Genomic DNA, 20,045 nt, shown 5'->3' with positions numbered 1-20,045 from the left:
TGTTTGGTTTTCCTCAGTAGAATGTTATGATACTTTCTTCATCTGAAGTTAATCAATATTATCAGGAAATCACTGGACAAAAGCATACAAAACAGTATTGCCATATTACCTTATATTTTAAGTAAACTTGGACTTCTTGCTTTGAATTATGATGTACCTCAGATATGAAAGAGCTAAAAATCAGTCATGCTGAATATACAACTTATAATACCTATGCACTATTTAGAAATTTTACTGAACTAAAACATAACAGTGAGAAAGATTAGTTAATTTGACCAAAGCAACAAAAAGAACAAAATCTGTTTTCCAGGTTAATACTGGCAAATAATCATGCATCTCAGAGAGTGATGAACCAATGTGTTGTTCACTAAATATTTGTGAAATGACATAATCCACAAAGACTGTCTAATAATGAAAAGTTCAATTAAACTATTTTATTTTTTCATACCTTGTAAAATTATTTAATAGAAACACCCATACAAATGTTATATTCTATTTTATAGAAAGAGATATGATTCAAATTTATAGTTTAGAAAAGAATTTATAACCAAATAATAGATGGAGAACTTTAAAAAAAATTTTGATTACATGAAACTAAAAGGTTTTTGGCACAAGCTAATTCAATGCAAATAGAATAATAAGAGTAACTATCAACTGGGGAGGAAAATCATCATATCAAATATATTTGTAAAAATGTATGATATCCAAGATAGGTAGGAAATTGCCCTAATTAATAAAAGTCATTTCCTCATAAGTAATAAGTTCATACAATATGAGCATTTTTCAGAAAATGAAATGCAATTGAAGAAAAAACATATGAAATCACTTCATGTCACTAATAATAAAAGAAATACAATTTAAAATATACCCAGGCAAAGGTGAAAATAATGTTGGAGGAGCTTTACAAATATATGCATGCTGATACTCTGGACTGTAAGCTCCTTGAGAGCAAGAAATCCCTTTTGCCTTTATTTATAAATTGGCTCCAAATGGAGCCAGTTAGCATACTAACTGGCACATAGCAGGCCATTAATAAATACTAGTTTGGCTGACATATATTGTTCATGAAACTGTGAACTGTTCAAACAGTTCTGGAAAGTAATTTGGATATATGTTAGAAAAATGACTCAACTCTTCCTGTTCTTTGACCACTGATACCATTGCTAGAAATTTAACTCATTAAAAGAGAAAGGAAAGATCTCAAATATAATTTTACAGTAGCCACTTTTTGGGGGTTTGGGGGGCAGGGAGGGCAGTGCAAGGACCTGGATACAAGAAGGATTTCTGTCAAGTGAAGAATAGCTGAATACATTATAACAAGGAAGAGAGAATATGAAGAATTAAGAGAAATTTAGGAAGACAGGAACTGATACAAAATGGAATCAGAAGAACCATGAGAATATCATGTACAATAATGTAAAATAAAACAAGAACTCAGATCAATGCAATGACCAATCATGATTGCAGAGAACTAATGATGGCTCTTCCTCCTCTCAATAGAAAAGTAGTACACTACAAGAGTAGAATGAGCTATACATATGTTGGCAGACATGATTCATATATTGGTCTACTTTGCTTCAAAGCACTTCTTAATTACAGGAATATGTTTTATGTATGTGTGTTCTATTTGGGGCTCAAGAAAAATGTACAGGGAAAGAGCAATTTTTTAAGTACCAATGTTACACTTTAAATACTATTCAAGTGACTGAAGGTAATGCTAATGGAACAAAAGCTTTGACAAATTCTTTTTTTTTAAGTTTTACTGATTTGTTTTATTTTTACATTATAAATATTTACAGATTACTTCCATTTTGTGAGTGTCTTGTAACAAAGCAAAACTAATAATGCAATGAACTTGTTTAAAAATGCACGCAACATTTTTCATTTGTAGCAACCCTCTACCTTTCTACTTTAAAAAATAGCAGAAATTTATTCTCCCCTTCCAACTCCCCACCTACTTTTGAAAAAATCTTGTAACAAACATAATTAAGCAAAAAATAAATACTCAGTGACTACATTCAAAAATATGTATGTCTCATCTGTACCCTAAATTCATCAGCTCTGAAATTGATGACATGTTTCATCCTCAGTCCTCTGAATTGATCAGAGGTCTTACAACTTTCAAATTTGTTCTCTTGGTTCTTCTCATTTCATTCTTTATCAGTTTATAAAAAGTCCTAAAAATTGTTCATGCTTATATTTGTTATATTACAAATTGGTTTTCTAGTTCTGTTTGCTTTACTCTGCATCAGTTCATATAAGTCTTTAAATAAGAAAGAAGTTGAAGACCTGAAGAAATTTTAGAAAAAATAGATAAGACAGATCTTTGGCAATTATTGAATGGAAACATAAAGGAATATACATATATGAAGGAGGGCACCAAATATAACAACAAAATATGTTAGAAAACATGTTTCATAGTCCAAAATTCAAAGAAACTAAGTCTATAGATAACTCAGAAGTTTCATTACTGCACACCACAAATAGCTCATGGCAACTCTGAACAATATCACTGTAAGGGTCAAATTCAGTATGGGGAGAGGTAATTGGGCAGCGCGCCGTAATATTGGGGTAAGAAAGGAGATTAACAGCCTCTTTTCAATAAGCAAAACAGGGTTTATTAACGGAAACAAATTTAAAACACAATTGAGGTTAATAAAGCTGGGGACAAGGAAAAAGGGCATAGGGGAAGGAAAAAAATACAACCCTCAAACTCACCACCACCCAAAATGAGCAGTTTCAAAGAGAACCAGCTGCGCAGCATCTCTCCCTGTCTCTTGTGCACGCCAAAGTGAGCTGTCTCTTCCCTGGCTTTCTCCCAAAAGCCCCCTCTCCCACAGGAAACAGGGCTGTCCACATACAGCCCCAAGCTAATTGGCTGGCACCCCTGATTGACAGAACCAACAGGCGGCTCTACAGAGACAAGTTCCTGGACGCTGAAGACCACCAGACTTGTCCTCACCAGGCTTCGCATCATGGTGGGGCTTCCCTCATTATAATTTGGCCAGGCCCATGTAGGTGTGTGGGTGTCCAGAGTGAGGTCAGTGTGCATGGGCACATGCCAGGGTTTCTAATTTTAGACAAAGATGGAGTCATAGAAACCTCAAATCACATTACCCATAAAAAGAGAAAGTTGCATTATGTTAACATACAGAATAATACTGGTCATTTTCATAATCATTTCAGAATAAGTTGTTTAATTGTATCATTGATTGTTTATAGCAAAGGTCACAATCAACACTAAAACAAAGGATAAAGACAAGTAGATAGTAATGTAATTATATTAACTGTAATGCAACTTGTTAAAACAAGCTACTGTATTCTGAAAAAAAGGAGACAGAAAAAGGAAAAGCACTGACTCTAATTCAAGTTCACAGCTAACTTTAACCATTATGCAAAACAATTGTCACAGCCAAGATAGCCAACGATCCTAGAAAATGCCTCAGCCAGAAAACATGAATCTCTACCACATGGAACCCAAAGGAAGTCTCACAATAAGCACAAAAGCTAATTTGCAAAACTTCATAGGACATGCTAATAGAAGACTACAAATACTGACAGGCAAAGTTTGAGGAAGAAAAAAAAAATGAGGAAAATGACAAATCCTGGAGGGGTTGTGGGAAATAGCACTTCAATGAACTATTACTGGAACTATGAATTGGTTTAGCTATTCTGAAAAGTAATTTGAACTATATCCCAAAAGCTACTAAACTGTGCATACCCTTTGACAATGTAATACCCCCTACTATACCTATAGACCAAAGAAATTAGAGAAAGAAATGGTTCTATTAATACAAAACAGAGAGATAAAGAAAGAGAGAGAGCGAGAGAAGCAGCTCTTTTGGGGATGACAATAACATGGAAACTAATGGGGTAGGGTACTAATCAATTAGGGAATGTATAAACAAATTATAACATATGAATGTAATAGACTATTATTGTGCTGTAAGAAATTATGAGATGGCTTCAGAGAAAACTCATAAGATTTGTATCATCTGATGCTGAGTAAAGTGAGCAGAATAAAGAGAAAAATCTCTATATTAACAATAATACTTTAAAGACAATTTGGATCAACTGAACAACTCAATAACCATGATTTGAGAGGACTGATGATGAAGCATGTTACCCACATTATAACAGAAGTGATGGACTCAAGGTACAGAATGAGACATTTATTTTCTGGACATAGTCATTGTAGAAATTTGTTTTTTGTGACTATGCATATTTTTGCAAGTCTTTTTGTTTCTCTTTTTTTTTTCTTCCACTGGGGGAGAGATGACAGGGAAAGACAATACATTCTTGTTTATTGAAAAATATAAAAGAGAATTAATTATTAAGAGATTATATGCAATATTGTTCTGTAAATAGTTTTTTTAAAAAAGCAGTTAGAGAGATGTGGTATGCAAAGAACTTGGAATGAGATCCAGTTTAGCAAAAATACCCCAACATAATGTGTAGATGAAATTGGAAATAAAACAAACTGACAGGAAACTTTTTTTTAAATCTGCTAGAATTCCTTTGATGGTCTATTCTGATAGGGGAGTATAATAAAACCATCTCTTTTGGATTCTGCTACTTCAGTACCTAATGAATACCCTATGTAATCAAATGATAGACACACAGAAGAAATCCATGCTGGAAGTGACAAGAATTTACAGGCATCCAGAAATTGCTTTTCGACATATCTTTAAAAAAAAGAGAAAATCAAAAATAATCAGAGCTCCCTGATGATGCTTTTAGTAAAACAATGATGACTATTTATATATCAGCAATAATGCTCCTTGCTCATTTCTCCAAAATATTTATGACTGGTCTATACACAAATCAAGGGTATCTTTAATGAAAACTAAAGAAAGGAACAAGCAGTAGTTCAGTCACACATTTGACTGATAGGTATGTCACTTCAAATAGACCAGCTTCACAATTCATCAACCTCTTTTACCTTCCACGATTTACATTTTCACAGAAACTAAGTTGGTAAAGAGAATGGAAAAAGAAGAGCCAAATTTTCAACAATTCCACTGAATTAAGTAATGCAGAAATACAAGGAAAACTACAGTTAAGTGCCCCCTTTTAAGCCCAGGTCTACACAAATAATCATCAAGAAGCCTGTGTGCTCAAGGGAAGAAGTTCAGTCAGAAAGACCTAGGCAGAGGAATGCAGCACAAAGCAGCCTTCCGGTATATAGACCACAATCAATGCAGGGACATCTAGAAACCATATACTAAAATTGAAAAGATGGAAGTGCAGAGCAGTACAAGGATACCTGTAGCATGCAGCTGTGTTGCTCTAACCTTTAAGACTAGGCTCAGGAGTCTGAAAAACTCAGACTCAGAGAAAAGAGGTTAGACCACAGTCTAGATAAAATCATGCTCCTAGGCTCTGAAAGCTGGCAGCTCTCTGACTTCAGCCACACCTGATGTCCATGAACAACACAGAAATTATTATCCAGAAGTTGTGGTTGGACTCCAGATATTATAGATGAGACTCAACCAAGTATCCATCATTCCTTCTAGAAATATGTAGTGCACCCTAATGCAAAAGTCTCAATTAAGGTAGTAACACTGGAAATATGAATAGACAAAAGACACACATTGGGGATAAAGAAATGTCCATGACACAAACTCGGAAGACTAAAAGAACTACACAACAAATATAAGCAAAGTATCAAACAAAAACAGAGTTTAGCTACAATGTCTTTTAGAATTCTATTACAAAGCCACAGTGTATTAAAAGTATTATATGAAATATGAACTCTAGAGCAAACAATGTAAAACAAAATAGACAGCATAATAAAAGTGCTGGTAATCCTTACCAGCTCTTATAACAGATTCTCAGGAAACTGGAATGGACAGAACAGAAATCAGTGACTATAAGGAGAGTCACTGGAAATCACTATATATATCACAGGAAATAGTATATAACAGGAAATACTAAAGCAAAACCAAGACTTTAAAAACAAAATAAAACATAAGGAATTTACTATCACAATCAACAGCTCTGGAAAAAAGGTCAAGGAGATAGAATTTAACATTTTCTAGAATATCTGAAGATCATTTCAAAAAAGCACACATCTTTATTCTACCGTAGCCAGTCAAAGCTATGGTCATATCTTAGACTATGCTATTATATATACATAACTGATTTTCCTCCATGATCTTGAATTCTGAAATTCCCTTCTGATCACAATCCCTTATCCTTTTATCTCTCACTCCTACTTAATCTCTCCTTCACATTATCTAATCTCCTAATCTACCATTCCTGTTTTGGCCTTTCTTTCTACTCTGCTTCATCTCACCACCAATTTGCTAAAACAAGATGTCAGTTCTCAGTACCTCTCTTCCTCACCATCCACTCACTTCAAGACCCCTTATTATCTTTGTTCTGATCCACCATTCAATTGAAACCATTCTTGCCAAGATTAACTTAATTTCTAAATCCAATGGTCTTTTTTGTAACACCCTTCCTTGACCTCTATGTGGCTTTTATTAATGTTAACAATATGTTTCTCCTTGATACTTTCTTCCTACCTTGGCTTCCTGATTCTTTCCCAACCTGACTATTCCTTTTGAGTTTCTTTTGTCTAATAACTTTCATCTCCTACCCCTCAAGGCCTCTCTCCTTCTCATTCTACCTTTTCATTAGGCATCATGGGTTCAATTATCATAATTACACAAATGATTACCAAACCTCTAAATCAAGTCCTAATACCCTACTGAATTCCTCTTTCACATCCCCAACATCCTGCTAAACATCTCCATAGAGTAGTTCCAATAGTATCATTTCATCTTTGAAATGATGAATTTCATCTTTCACCCCAAACCACCCATCATCCAAATCTTCCTATTTCTCTTGAGGACATTACTATTCTCATGCAAACTCTTCAGAGTCATCTTTGACTCTTCTTTTTCAGACTCTAAAACCGATTGCCACATCTTACTGAGTCTATTCCACACTCTCATTACATCTCTCAAATTTTCCCTCTTTTCTCCACTCACACAGCCTTAACCCTAATTCAAACCCTCATCACCTGTGACTTTGTCTATTTCAACAGCATCCTAATTGGTTGGTATTCCTGTCTCCAGCCATATCTTTTCATTATGCAAACAGCTCCCAAAATAATCTTCCAGAGGCACAGGTTTCGGAATGTCATTCCCAACTCAAAAACCTTTAGTAACTTCCTATTAACTCTAGCATAAATATAAACTCTTCAGTCTGACATTTAAGGGCACCCATAATCAGGCACCAACCTTTATTTCTAGCCTTATTTCTCATTTCTCCTGTTCATATATTCTGTATTTTGACCAAACTGGTATATTGACTGTTCACCAAACTCATCATTCTATCTCCTTTCTGCTACACATTTCCATAAGTTATTTGCCATACTGGAACATGCTCCTCTTCCTCAGTTCTACATTTTGGAATCTTTATCTTCTAGTCTCATGTTAGGAATCATCACATAATAAAAGCCTTTTTTCATCACCCCAGCTATAAGTACTTTCTCCACAAAGTACTTTGTATTTGTTTGTCTCCCACGACCCAGTAGACTCTAAGTAATTTGAGAGTAGGGTAGAGATTTTCATTTTTTAATTTATATCCCCAGAATATATCACAGTACTCTGCATATAGTAGGTGTTAAAAATATTTAATTGAAAGGAAGTATCGAGAAATATATGATCTCATTGAGTCTGGGGGTTTTGGTGGGTTACTGTTGGGTTTTTTCTGGTTTCAAAAAATTATTTGATTTGGAAAAACAAAATATAACTTTAAATGACTCATCAAATAAGGTATATCTCACAACAGGTAAAAAATCGTAAGAATTTTATACCAGAAATAAATGCCAATAATTTCATGCAGTGCCATGCTGAGTATTGATATCAAGGAAGGCATAAAACAGAGGATGCATGTTCACCTCCAGTGTCATGTCCTGGATAAATTCCAAAGAGGAATCACTATTCAAGAATAAGTTCCCTGAATGTTCCTGTATATAGATAATATTGGTTTAATCACATTGATCTTTGGAACAATATAAAGCCTCTTCAGTGAAATTCATAGTCATTCTCAAAGAGATCAGTCTACACTGTAAAAAAAACAAAATGAACAGAAAATGCTTGTTGCCCAAACTACAATATGCAACTAAATAGCTGGGCAACTGAGTTAGCACTTCAGGATTTTAATCTTACACACATACTACAATCAGAAAATAAATCATATCCAGAAAAAAATCAGACTTGATTGCATTTCAGAAATTATACACTTTCAAGGATCCCAAGTTACTACCTTACATCTCTTTAAGCCCAGTATTATCCCAGAAATACTACAATGCCATGAATCATAGAATACTGCTATTTAGAAAGAAGCAAATTGGTAGGTGCCTAAAAGGAGAATGAAAAAAAGATGCAGTTGGTGAACATTTGCTACTTAAGATGAATGCCACATGAAATGTGGCATATAAAGCATCATCAAAGCCATATAACACCTGAAATGAAGTTGGGTTGTTTATTTAGTGAGTATAAGGCACAACCAAAGGGGCAGCTTATGTATATTACCTAAATATTAACGGAACCTACCTATGCATGAGGTAGATCATTTGTGGGAGATTCATTAAAAGACCTGAACAAGAATGGACAAGGATGAGAAGGCATACCTGACTTCCAATCTGCATGGTGGAGGGTATATCCATACCAATAAGCTTATGGACATCCATGAATCAAAGTAAAGATGCACAGATAATTAATAAAAAAATAAAACAAACGGAGAATAGTTTTAAAATTCCTAAGTGGAGGAAGTGGAAGGTTCCTTCTCATTTTAAGATTCTATGAACATGGGTGTCTATCTGTTTACCAATACAGCTCTTCCTCATTTAAATTCAATTCATTGCAAGTCATGACATCTGTCATGGTCCTCTTGGAGAATGAAGGACAAAACAACAACATTAGAGCCATCAACATACCTTTCCTTTCTCGATGGATTTCTTCTAGCAGTTGCTCCTGTCTTTCTATCTGATCAAACAGAGACTGATGCTCAGACTCCTTCAGTTGAGTCATGTCCTTGAGTTGATGCCTGTGCAATAACAGCTGTTGCCTCAGCTTTTTTTCTCTGGCTTCTCTCTCTTTCACCTCTTCACAGAGCCACTGAAGTTTAGTCTTGAAAAGACAAATATAAGCAATGAATAAAATGCACTAAAAAGTAATATTATTTTAAAAAACATCTGGAAAATGAAATAGAAACATGCTAACCTGAATATAAATAACAAAACTTGGTAATTTTAATTTCAAAAAAAGAGAGAACAAATTTATAACCTGAAATTTTCAATTTGAACAGAGAAACACAATAGGTAAAGAGTTTTAAGTCCTATAGGCCCTGGATTTCTACTTTGCATTTAAGTATTTCATAACCCAAGGAATTTCTATGAAGAAATTAGGGCTTTCAAGTTTAGCATTTCATATTCCATATAGATATCAGCACCATAATTTCCCTTGTCAAGGAAGAATATAGTATTTGTGAACATAACTGCACCATCTTACTAAAGATGAGAGTAGCCACAGTTTATTAATCTTCAAATCAATTTGCTATAAACTTTGTGAATAAGTAAAGTGTTAATCAGGTCCTCAGATACATACTGTCTGGGTGCTAACTAAAGCTAAAAATTTTGAAACTTAGTCCTTATAGAAATTATGAAAATTTCAAGTAAAATATAACCCAAAATGTATATATATTGATGATGAAACTAATATTATTAAGCATTTTCACGAGTAAGACACTATACCTGGCACTCTACCAAAACTAAGTATTAAACAGAAATCCCACCTATCCTTCAAGACTCAGTACAAGCAAGTAGATGGTATACTGTGTACAAGTGCTGGACTCAGATGCAGGAAAACCTAACTTCAAATACAGTTGCAGCCATGTACTAACTGTGTGACTTAAGGCAAGTTACTTAATGTCTACGCCTCAGTTTCCTCAACTGTAAAATGGTGATAATAAGAACAATTACTTCTTGAAGAGTATTATGAGGATCAGATGAGATAATCTTTATAAAGTGTTTAGCCCTGTGCCTGGCACATAGTAGATGTTTAGTAAGTTCTTGTTCCCTTCCTTTTTATATTTTCATTTTATCATGTAAATAAGATGTCATTATTCATTTTTCAAAATAGGCAGATAAATAACTACAATTTTACAATCCAATAAGCTTGAAATAATTAAATCTTCAAGTAGGCTATCTCCTCTTCCTAAGACTATTTGGTATTTTAGTTCATACCTGATCAATAGGGATGATAATGTAATCACTTCATTTTATTCATTACAATAGCTGAAATACAACATGTTTGAATAAGCTGTTGTTTTCTGAAAAATGCGAAATGGAGAAAAGGAAAGGCCCTGACTTCATCACCATTTCTTAGTGAACATTAACCACAGCAAAAGAGTTGCCACAATGAGAACAGCAATTCAAGAAAAGGTTATTGACACCAGAAATTATAGAAAGGTTCTCCTTAGGGGGCATAGACTTAGTGATCAATTTAGATTATGCACAGAAATGTGAAAAACTGTGCAACACATCTCAGTGTATGGCTATAAAAATCTAGCACCTAGCAACACATAAAATAGCAACTAGAATTACTCATTAGAAGTTTGCTTTCGGGCAGCTAGGTGGCACAGTGGATAGAGCACCGGCCCTGGAGTAAGGAGTACCTGAGTTTAAATCCAACCTCAGACACTTGACACTTACTAGCTGTGTGACCCTGGGCAAGTCACTTAAACCCAATTGCCTCACTAAAAAAAAAAAAAAAAAAGAAGAAGAAGAAGTTTGCTTTCTTCATGGACTGACAGGAAAATCCCTTGAGAACTCAACCAATAAACTATACTGGAATTGGAACATAATTATATGCTGAACTGCTGCCCATAATTGACTGGATATAGCAGTGATCCATATAAACTGAAGAACAATGTTTTTAATAGACACTGACATACAAACTACTTATTATTCTACCAGCTTCATGGAACATTAAGATTTCAAAATACAAAGACCTTCAAAATCATGAAGAAAGAGGATGAAATACATATCATCCTTGGTATCCTGTCTATAACAGAGTTGTTCTAAAGATGCTTTCAGTGAGTGTATAGAAGATAAGATTATTTTAAGAGCTCTAATTAAACTATTAAATCAATCAATTTATATACATGTATGAAAATCTACAGAACATTAAATATAAGTGAATAACAGTAAAGCAAATTGCCCATTGCTAGCTGAACTCCAATGAACAAAATGTAAAGAACAGTTTTCTATAACAATAACAAGGAGCCAAGTGAAATATATTATCATTCTGCCTAATCTTAAATTCATCATCAGCTCTCCTAAATAAAATGAGGTATGGCTTCCAAGTTAAAGGACTCAAATCAAAACATTTTATTTACCTATTTGATGCAGATGAATACATATATCAAGTTTCACCAAAAAAAGAAAAGAAAATTAAACAACTCCATCTTGTAGAGGAACTGGCAATTCTAACAACCTTAACATAAGTCAAAAAATGGAGACTAAAAACATTGAACTTAAATCCGTAAGTCACATCAAATCAATAGACAAATGTGAGATTAAAATGAATATTAGATCATAAATCTACCCTACTTAACCTTTCCCTTAATTTATCTCCCAGACTAGTAAATAGAAGAAGCTTCTGATTTTCTAGATAGAGCCTTTATTGTATGGTAGTCACAAGGTGATGTTGATTAGAAGGATAGGAAAGTAGAAATACAATACAAATCATCTTAAGTCTAGGCTTAGTCTATATTCTGTATAAAACTCACCAAAAGCCGAAGGCCACCTTTGGGGAGAGAGACCGGGTCAAGCGCGTGCTGTTAACCGAGAGCCGGGCCGAGTCAAACTCCAGTCCGAGTCTGTCTGTGCAGCGCAGCCAGGAGACCAGCGGAGCAGGAAAAAAAGCCCCACTTCCGTTCTCTCCTTGCCTTCTAAGCTCGCACCCTGGAAGTGGAGTGCTAGCAGGCAGTGTGACGTGTGCAGCAGGCAGACTGGCGTGCGTAGCTCATGCCGTTGGTCTCCTCCCCGAAAGGGTGGTCCTAAAAAAAAACTGGCGTCTCTCCATTATCTAACCGACTATTAAAACTTTTTACCACACAAAGGAACACCCATGCCTGCATCAAGAAGAAGGTTGTGATTGAATACATTAGGCAATGAAATCCCAAAATCACAGCTGAATGGGAAACAGGTTAAGATCTATACAAAATCAATTTTTTTTAAGTATTCACAAGTGTTTAATTTCCGAATCCAGTCTTATGATCACATCATTTAGCAAATGTCCTATTGGTACATCTTTACAGCTGAACGTTCCAGTGAATATTAACACTACTATTCACATACTGTAGAACATGTCTGCAAATTTTTAAGTTCAATGGGTCTTAAAAAGTGAATCCTAAGGTTTGGCTGACCTTCAAACAGGTTATGTTTGAAGCTCAGCAGAAGGTCCTAGCTCTAGCTGAACTCATCTGTGCCTCTTCACAGTCCCAAAGGTCACTCAATGGGTGATGAGATGTTCTTTACTCAAGACTGTTATACAATAAAGTACTCTGAAGTCTTTCAGCAATCTGAAGGAAGAATTTAAATCAAATCTTTGTCACCAGACTGTTTATGCGTGGAAAATTAAGGAATTTAAGTTGGAAATGCCTGGGCTTGTTTTGATTCAGTAGACCTTGCCTTTGGACAGGCTGGGACACTTTTTCCAAAGGATAATCCCCCCTCCCCAAACATATTACAGGTAAAAGTCCTATGAAACAATTAAGTAGGCTTTCCTCACTGTTTAGTAAAAAGAAGCCAGATTCAATTAAAACTTTGCAAGACAGAGGTGGAGCCCATTGCCCTTAATAAAAAAAAAAAAGTTGCCTAATGTCTGCCTTGAAAAATGTAAAATGAAAAAAAAAAAAAAAGAAAGAACTGTGAGTATAGATGCTGATTGAACCATATTATTTCTTTTGTTTTGGGTGCTGTTGTTTTTTTTTTTTCTATTTTGAGGTTTTGCATCACTGCTCTGATTTTTTCTCTTGTAACAGAATTAATGCAGAAATAGGATTAATGTTATTATGTGTATATATGTATATGTATAGAGATATATAGATATAACCTATATCAGATTACCTGCTGTCTAGGGGAGGGGGGAGGGAGGGAGAAAAATCTGAAATTGTAAAGCTTGTATAAACAAAAGTTGAGAACTATCTTTACATGTAATGGAAAAAATAAAATGCCTTATACATTAAAAAAAAATGTAAAATGGACTGTAACAGATTTGGAAAGTATCCTAACAAAAATCTATATAATGTTAACAAAATAAAGGATAAAAAGATCAAAGTCATTCAGAACTATTTTTGGAATAAGCAGACGTAACTATCTAACAATTATAAAGGATGGTAACAAGTACACCATAGTGAGTGGCTGACCTCTGGATGGATCTTATGAGATGCTGAAGATAAAGGTTAAAACAAAAAAAGTCCTCCATGGGTGATATCCCAATGAAAGCCAAGAATATGTCAACAAAAAGTATGAAGCAAATGCCTGAGTTGTGCAAATTATTTTGTGAAATCAAAGAGGTTTTTGATAGCAATTCAGGATTGCTAGGGTGTTGCTGCCAGAAATCATGAGTCTTCTTTACTGGTCAACTGGATAAAGGGATGCATTAGGTGATAAGAATTTGAGGAAATGAATCATAAATCTAGCACAGAAGCAGGACATTGTAGTAAAGGAAGACTTTAATTATCTAGACTTCTGCTGGTGCATTCAGCCTTTACAAAAGTAGAAAGTTGAAGAAATGGGATTTGCCTTAAAGACAGTTTCATCCTTAAAAAAGCAAATTGGGGGGTGGGAGGGAGGGAAAGGATACTGTCATCCTGAAGTTACTTTCACTAACAAGGAGGAAATGGTTTCTGTAGCAGAAATGATCAACAAGATCATTAAAGATAAATGACTGTTCCAAAAGAGATATGTCATTATAGAGGTAGAAACAAAAGTCGAGTTTATTCTAACTCAAAAACAAGATTCTAATAGAATATATTCCAAAGAATTTGGTTAAAAGGTACAATACAATAGATTAATATTTTAAATAGAAAGAAGGGCCCCAAAATGGGAAACTGAATAACAGAGTGTTGAAGATTCAAATGCAAATTATTCTATTGAGGGAAAAAAAGAATGAGAGCTTCCTAAGGGACCAATATGTTTGCAGAGAGAACTTACTGACCAATTCAAATGTTTAACACATGTACAGATATGGATAGATAGATAGGTAAGGACAAATTATTGAAGCTTAAAAGAGCATGCAGATATATGAGTATATATACAAAGAATATATAAGATACTTAAAATGGAACACATATTGAACAGTTGTGTAGATAACAGCAAAGACCAAAATGGTGATGAATTCTATGAACCTCATAAAGGATTTTAAAAGTTATATTAGGGGAAAGACAAAGAAAAAAAAAGACCTGTTTCTGAGGCTAGATGGATAAAGTATGTCATAACAGAAGACAGTGAGAATTTTTTAGATTCCCTTGTATTTACTTACCTGTTTACATGTATCGCTCAAAAGAATATAAGCTCTATGAAAATTGGAATGTTTTCCTATTTTTCATTATATCTGTAGAAAATATCTATCTTAAAGACAGCAGATATTTAATAAATGTTTTTGAATGAAATTGCAATGAACTAAGATCTTATTTGTTTCTGCTTTACTCTTTGAATAAGAAAAATTGATGGAATGACAGAACATAAATGACTCTCTTTTGTTGTTCAGTCACTTCCAACTCTTTGTGACCTCATTTAGGGATTTCTTGGCAAAGATACTGAAGTGGTTTGCCATTTCCTTCTCCAGCTCATTTTACAGATGAAGAAATTGAGCCAAACAGGGTTAAGTGACATGCCCAGGGACACACTGCTAGTATCTGAGGCCAGATAGAACTCGAGAAGATGAGTCTTCCTGACTCCTGACCCAGTGCTCTGTCCCACTATACCACCTAGCTGCCCCAATGACTAGTAAAGAGTAAAAATTCACAACAAATAAGGAAATGGTAAGATAGCGTTTTAACTGTCCTTAGTGAATTCAAATAATCAAGCCTAAATGAACAACTTCCATGGATATAAACAAACAAACAAACAAACAAACAAAAAAAAAAAACCCAACCACACATGGTTGCTGTGCCATTATTGCGAATCTCTGAAAGATCTTGGAGAATGGAAGTTATGGAAAAATACTACAAAACAGTCAATGTTGTCCCAATTGTCAAAACAAGGAAGCCAGTAAGTGTCTCTTTCCGGCAAAGTTCTAGAATATATTATTAAATGTATGGTTAAATAAGAAATTAGAAAAGGAAAGAGTGATCCTAAAGAGTCAGAATAATTTTATCAATAACACACTTTGCCAGACTAAACTCATTTCCTTTTTTTGACATAGTACAGGCCTAACGTAGGTCAGGCCAGTTATTCAGGTTTGGGAATGCAATGCAATGAAATGAAATAATTTTGTCCCATAAAATTCAGTAAAGGTGATAATCCTTATGAAAAATTTAAAAAGATGTAATTGCTAAAAACAGACACAACTACTCTCCAAATCTACATTTAACAGTATACCAAACCTGGGTCAAAAAGACTTTCCAAAAGGGAGTAAAAATTCTGCCAAGCTTCAGAACACCAACTCCCCATTGCTTCAGTTGGTTTTGTTCTTGTTTACTTTTAGTCCTATAGACTAATGGTATCACACTCAAATAGAAATGGATCACTAAACTAATCATAAGTATAACAGCAGGGGGCAGCTGGTAGTACAATGGATAAAGCACCAGCCCTGGATTCAGGAGGACCTGAGTTCAAATTTTACCTCAGACACTTGAAAATTACTAATTGTGTGACCCTGGGCAAATCACTTAACCCTCATTGCCCTGGGGGGTGGGGGGGGGGATATAACAGCAGCCTGCATATTTAATTTTAAAATCACATATTAACGTTTAGTTTTCTATTGTATTTTCATTTACTTTGTTAAGTATTTCCAAATTACATTTTAATCTGTTTGGGCAGCAACTGATAGCATCATTCACCACTGTGTGTTTGGCACCTCTGTTTTAGATCCACTGCTTTCTTGCTTCTTAGAAGGGAGTATATCAAGTATGTGTAAAGTAAAAGCTGTTCCTATTGTAAAGAATCTAAAAAGATTGGGAGACTAGGGGAATATGATATGGTCTATTTCAATTTAATCTAATTATTTAACCCATTCTCTAAAGCTACCTCTAAGAAAAAGATGGAAAGATATGTTAGGATGACCATATAGTTATATGAATTTCAAAACTGAAAATGGCTGATAAAATAAATATAAATTATTTGATCAATTTCAGCATGGAAGAAGGGCTTTAATCAAGTACCACTAGAATCTGTCAATTTCTCCAGTGCTTCTCATTATTTTTATGACTAACTGAAAATTTTAGATTGCATTAAAGTAGAAGTCAAATCAACAAGCTCCTTTTTAAACACCTATAGTTTTCCAGAGTATGTTAAGAGCTAGGGATATGAAGCAAAGCAAAAAAACAGTTCTTGCCCTCATGGAATCCCCCTTCTAATAGAGAAGACACTGTGTACAAATAAGATGTAGGCAGAATAAATTGAAAAAACCTTAGAGGAAAGGCACTAGAATCAAAGAACTTTTGGAAAGACTTCCTGCAAATGACAGGATTTTAGCTGGGGCCTGCAGAAAGTAAAAGAAGCCAGTAGACAGAGAAGGAGGGAGAACATTCCAGATATGGGAAAGAACTACTGAAAATGTCTGAAGTTTGTATCAAACTAATCAACCACATCAATAACAAAACTAACCAAAATCATATGATTGTCTCAATAGATGCAGAAAATGTTTCTGGCAAAACACAGTACTCATTCCTGTTAAAACACTAGAGAGCATTGGAATAAATGGAGCTTTCCTTAAAATAATGAGTAGTATCTATGTAACACCATCAGCAAACATTATATGTAATGGGGATAAGTTAGAGGCATTCCCAATAAGATCAGGAGTCAAACAGGGATGTCCATTATCACCTCTATTATTTAATATTGTACTAGAAATGTTAGCTATAGCAAAAAGAGAAGAAAAAAGGAATTAAAGGAATTAAAATAGGCAAGGAGGAAACAAAACTATCACTCTTTGCAGATGATATGATGGTATACTTAGAGAATCCTAGAGAATCAACTAAAAAAACTACCTGAAACAATTAACAACTTTAGCCAAGTTGAAGGATATAAGATAAACCCACATAAATCATCAACATTTCTATACATGACCAACAAAGGCCAGCAGCAAGAGATAGAAAGAGAAATTCCATTTAAAGTAATTGTAGACAATATAAAATGTTTGGGAGTCTACCCACCAAGACAAACCCAGGAACTCTAGGAACACAATTACAAAACACTTTTCACACAAATCAAATCAGATCTAAATAATTGAAAAAAATATCAATTGCTCATGGATAGGCTGAGCTAACATAATAAAAATGCCAATTCTACCTAAATTAATTTACTTATTCAGTGCCATACCAATCAGACTACCTAAAATTATTTTATAGAGCTAGAAAATTCATCTGGAAGAACAATAGGCCAAGAATATCAAGGGAACTAATGAAAAAAAATGCACAAGAAGGCAGGATAACTGTACCAAATCTGAAGCTATACTATAAATTGGCAGTTATCAAAACTATTTGGTACTGGCTAAGAAATAGAGTGGTGGATCAATGGAATAGATTAGGCACAGGAGACACAGTAGTAAATGACTATAGTAATCTACTGTTTGATAAACTCAAAGACTCCAGCTTCTGGAATAAGAACTCAGTATTTGATAAAAACTGCTGGGAAAACTGGAAGATAGCATGGCAGAAACTAGGCATAGACCAATGTCTTACACTGTATACCAAAATAAGGTCAAAATGGGTACATGATTTAGATATAAAGGGTGATATCATAGGTAAATTAGGTGAAGAAGGAATAGTTTACCTCTCAGATCTATGGAGAGGAGAAGAATTTATGACCAAACAAGAAATAGAGAATATTATGAAATGCAAAATGGATGATTTTGATTACATTAAATTAAAAAGGTTTTGTACAAACAGAAGCAATGCAGCCAAAATTAGAAGGGAAGCAGAAAGCTAGGAAACAATTTTTACAGCCAGTGTTTCTGATAAAGGCCTCATTTCTAAAATATATAGCGAACTAAATCAAATTTATAAGAATGCAAGTCAGGTGGCAGTTAGGTGGCGCAGTGGATGAAGCACTGGCACTGGATTCAGGAGTACCTGAGTTCAAATCCGGCTTCGGACACTTGACACTTATTAGCTGTGTGACCCTGGGCAAGTCACTTAACCCCCATTGCCCCGCAAAAGAAACAAACAAACAAGAATTCAAGTCATTCCCCAATTGAGAAATGGTCAGGACATGAATAGGCAGTTTTCAGATGAAGAAATTAAAGTGATCTGTTGCCATATGAAAAAATGCACTAAAGCACTATTGATTAGAGAAATGCAAATTAAAACAACTCTGAGGACAGTTAGGTGGTGCAGTGGATAAAGCACTGGTCCTGGATTCAGGAGAACCTGAGTTCAAATCTGGCCTCGGACACTTGACACTTACTAGCTGTGTGACCCTGGGCAAGTCATTTAACCTTCATTGCCCGGCCAAAAATAAAATAAGCAACTTTGAAGTACCACCTCACACCTATCAAATTGGCTAAAATGACAAAAAAAGGAAAATAATAGATGTTAGAGAAGCTGTGGAAAAATTGGAACACTAATACATTGTGGATGGAGTTGTGAACTGATAAAACTATTCTGGAGAGCAATTTGGAACTATGTCCAAAGGACTATGGGACTATGCATACACTTTGACCCAGTAATACCATTACAAGGTCTGTATCCCAAAGAGATCATAAAAAAGGTAAAAGGACCCAAATATAAAAAAAATATTTATAGCAGCTCTCTTTGTGGTGGCAAAGAATTGGAAATCGAGGGAATGCCCATCAATTGGGTAATGTCTGAACAAGTTGTGGTATATGAATGTAATGGAATACTATTGTGCTGTAAGAAATTATAAGCAGACAGCTTTCAGAAAAACCTGGAAAGACTTAAGTGGACTCATGCTGACTGAAGTGAGCAGAACTTTGTACACAATTATAGCAACATTGTGGGATGATCAACTATGGTAAACTTAGCTCTTCTCAGCAATACAACGATCCAAGAAAAAAAGAACTGTGGGCTCTGAATGCAGATCAAACCATATTGTTTCTCCTTTTTTTCATTTTTGAGGTTTTCCCCTATTGTTCTGATTTTTCTTTCACAACAAGACTAATGCAGAAATATATTTAATGTGATTGAACATATGTAACCTATATCAGATTGCTTTCTGTCTTGGGGAAGGGGGGGAAATTTTAGAACTCAAAATCTTATAAAAACAAATGTTAAAAACTATCTTTACATGTAACTGGAAAATAATGAAATAAAAAAAAAAGAAATAGAAAATGTTTGGAGTTTGAAGACAGAGTATCTTGTGGGAGAAACAAGTAGGCCAGCAGTATGGGATCACTGAGTGCAAGGACAGGAATAAGGCAGAAGACTGGAACAAGGGTAAGGGGCTACGTTATAAAGGAATTGAAAAGCCAAAGAGAGGAAGGAATAGAAAATATGGATCCAAAAGAAACTTGACAAGTTCAAATAATGAAATGCATTGAATAGGATGAAATTTAATAATTAGACAATACCAATGTACATAAAAAGAAGATACTACCTAAATTAATGTACAGATTTATAGTCAAATCAATTAAACTACCAAAAAAAGCTTTATAGAATTAGGAAAAAAAGTCATAATCCATATGAAGGAATAAAAGGTAGAGGACTTCTAAGGAATTAATGGAAAAAACGTTGAAGGGGCCTAATAATACAGTATCTCAAACTATACTACCAAGTAGTAATCAACAATATTATTTAATATATGTCTACTAATAAGAAAAATTATCCAGAGGGACAGA

At 34.5% G+C, this 20,045-nt stretch overlaps 1 protein-coding gene across 1 annotated transcript in view; it reads right to left on the bottom strand.

Annotated features, from left to right (window-relative positions):
• Nucleotides 1-8,309: 8,309 nt before the first annotated feature.
• The window catches only part of CEP128 (centrosomal protein 128), a 235,161-nt gene continuing 223,425 nt past the window's right edge, over nt 8,310-20,045 (bottom strand). The window contains exons 19-20 of the mRNA XM_043986021.1: nt 8,954-9,146; nt 8,310-8,375 (exon numbers count right to left, since the gene is read on the bottom strand). Of these exons, the coding sequence (XP_043841956.1) occupies nt 8,350-8,375; nt 8,954-9,146 (219 nt within the window). The 3' untranslated portion in view covers nt 8,310-8,349. The remainder of the gene's footprint in view (nt 8,376-8,953; nt 9,147-20,045) is intronic.

The sequence above is a fragment of the Dromiciops gliroides genome, chromosome 2, assembly GCF_019393635.1.
Source record: "Dromiciops gliroides isolate mDroGli1 chromosome 2, mDroGli1.pri, whole genome shotgun sequence".
Lineage (NCBI taxonomy): Eukaryota > Metazoa > Chordata > Mammalia > Microbiotheria > Microbiotheriidae > Dromiciops > Dromiciops gliroides.
The sequence above is the reverse complement of the archived record's forward strand: the minus strand, read 5'-3'. Positions and strand labels throughout refer to the sequence as shown.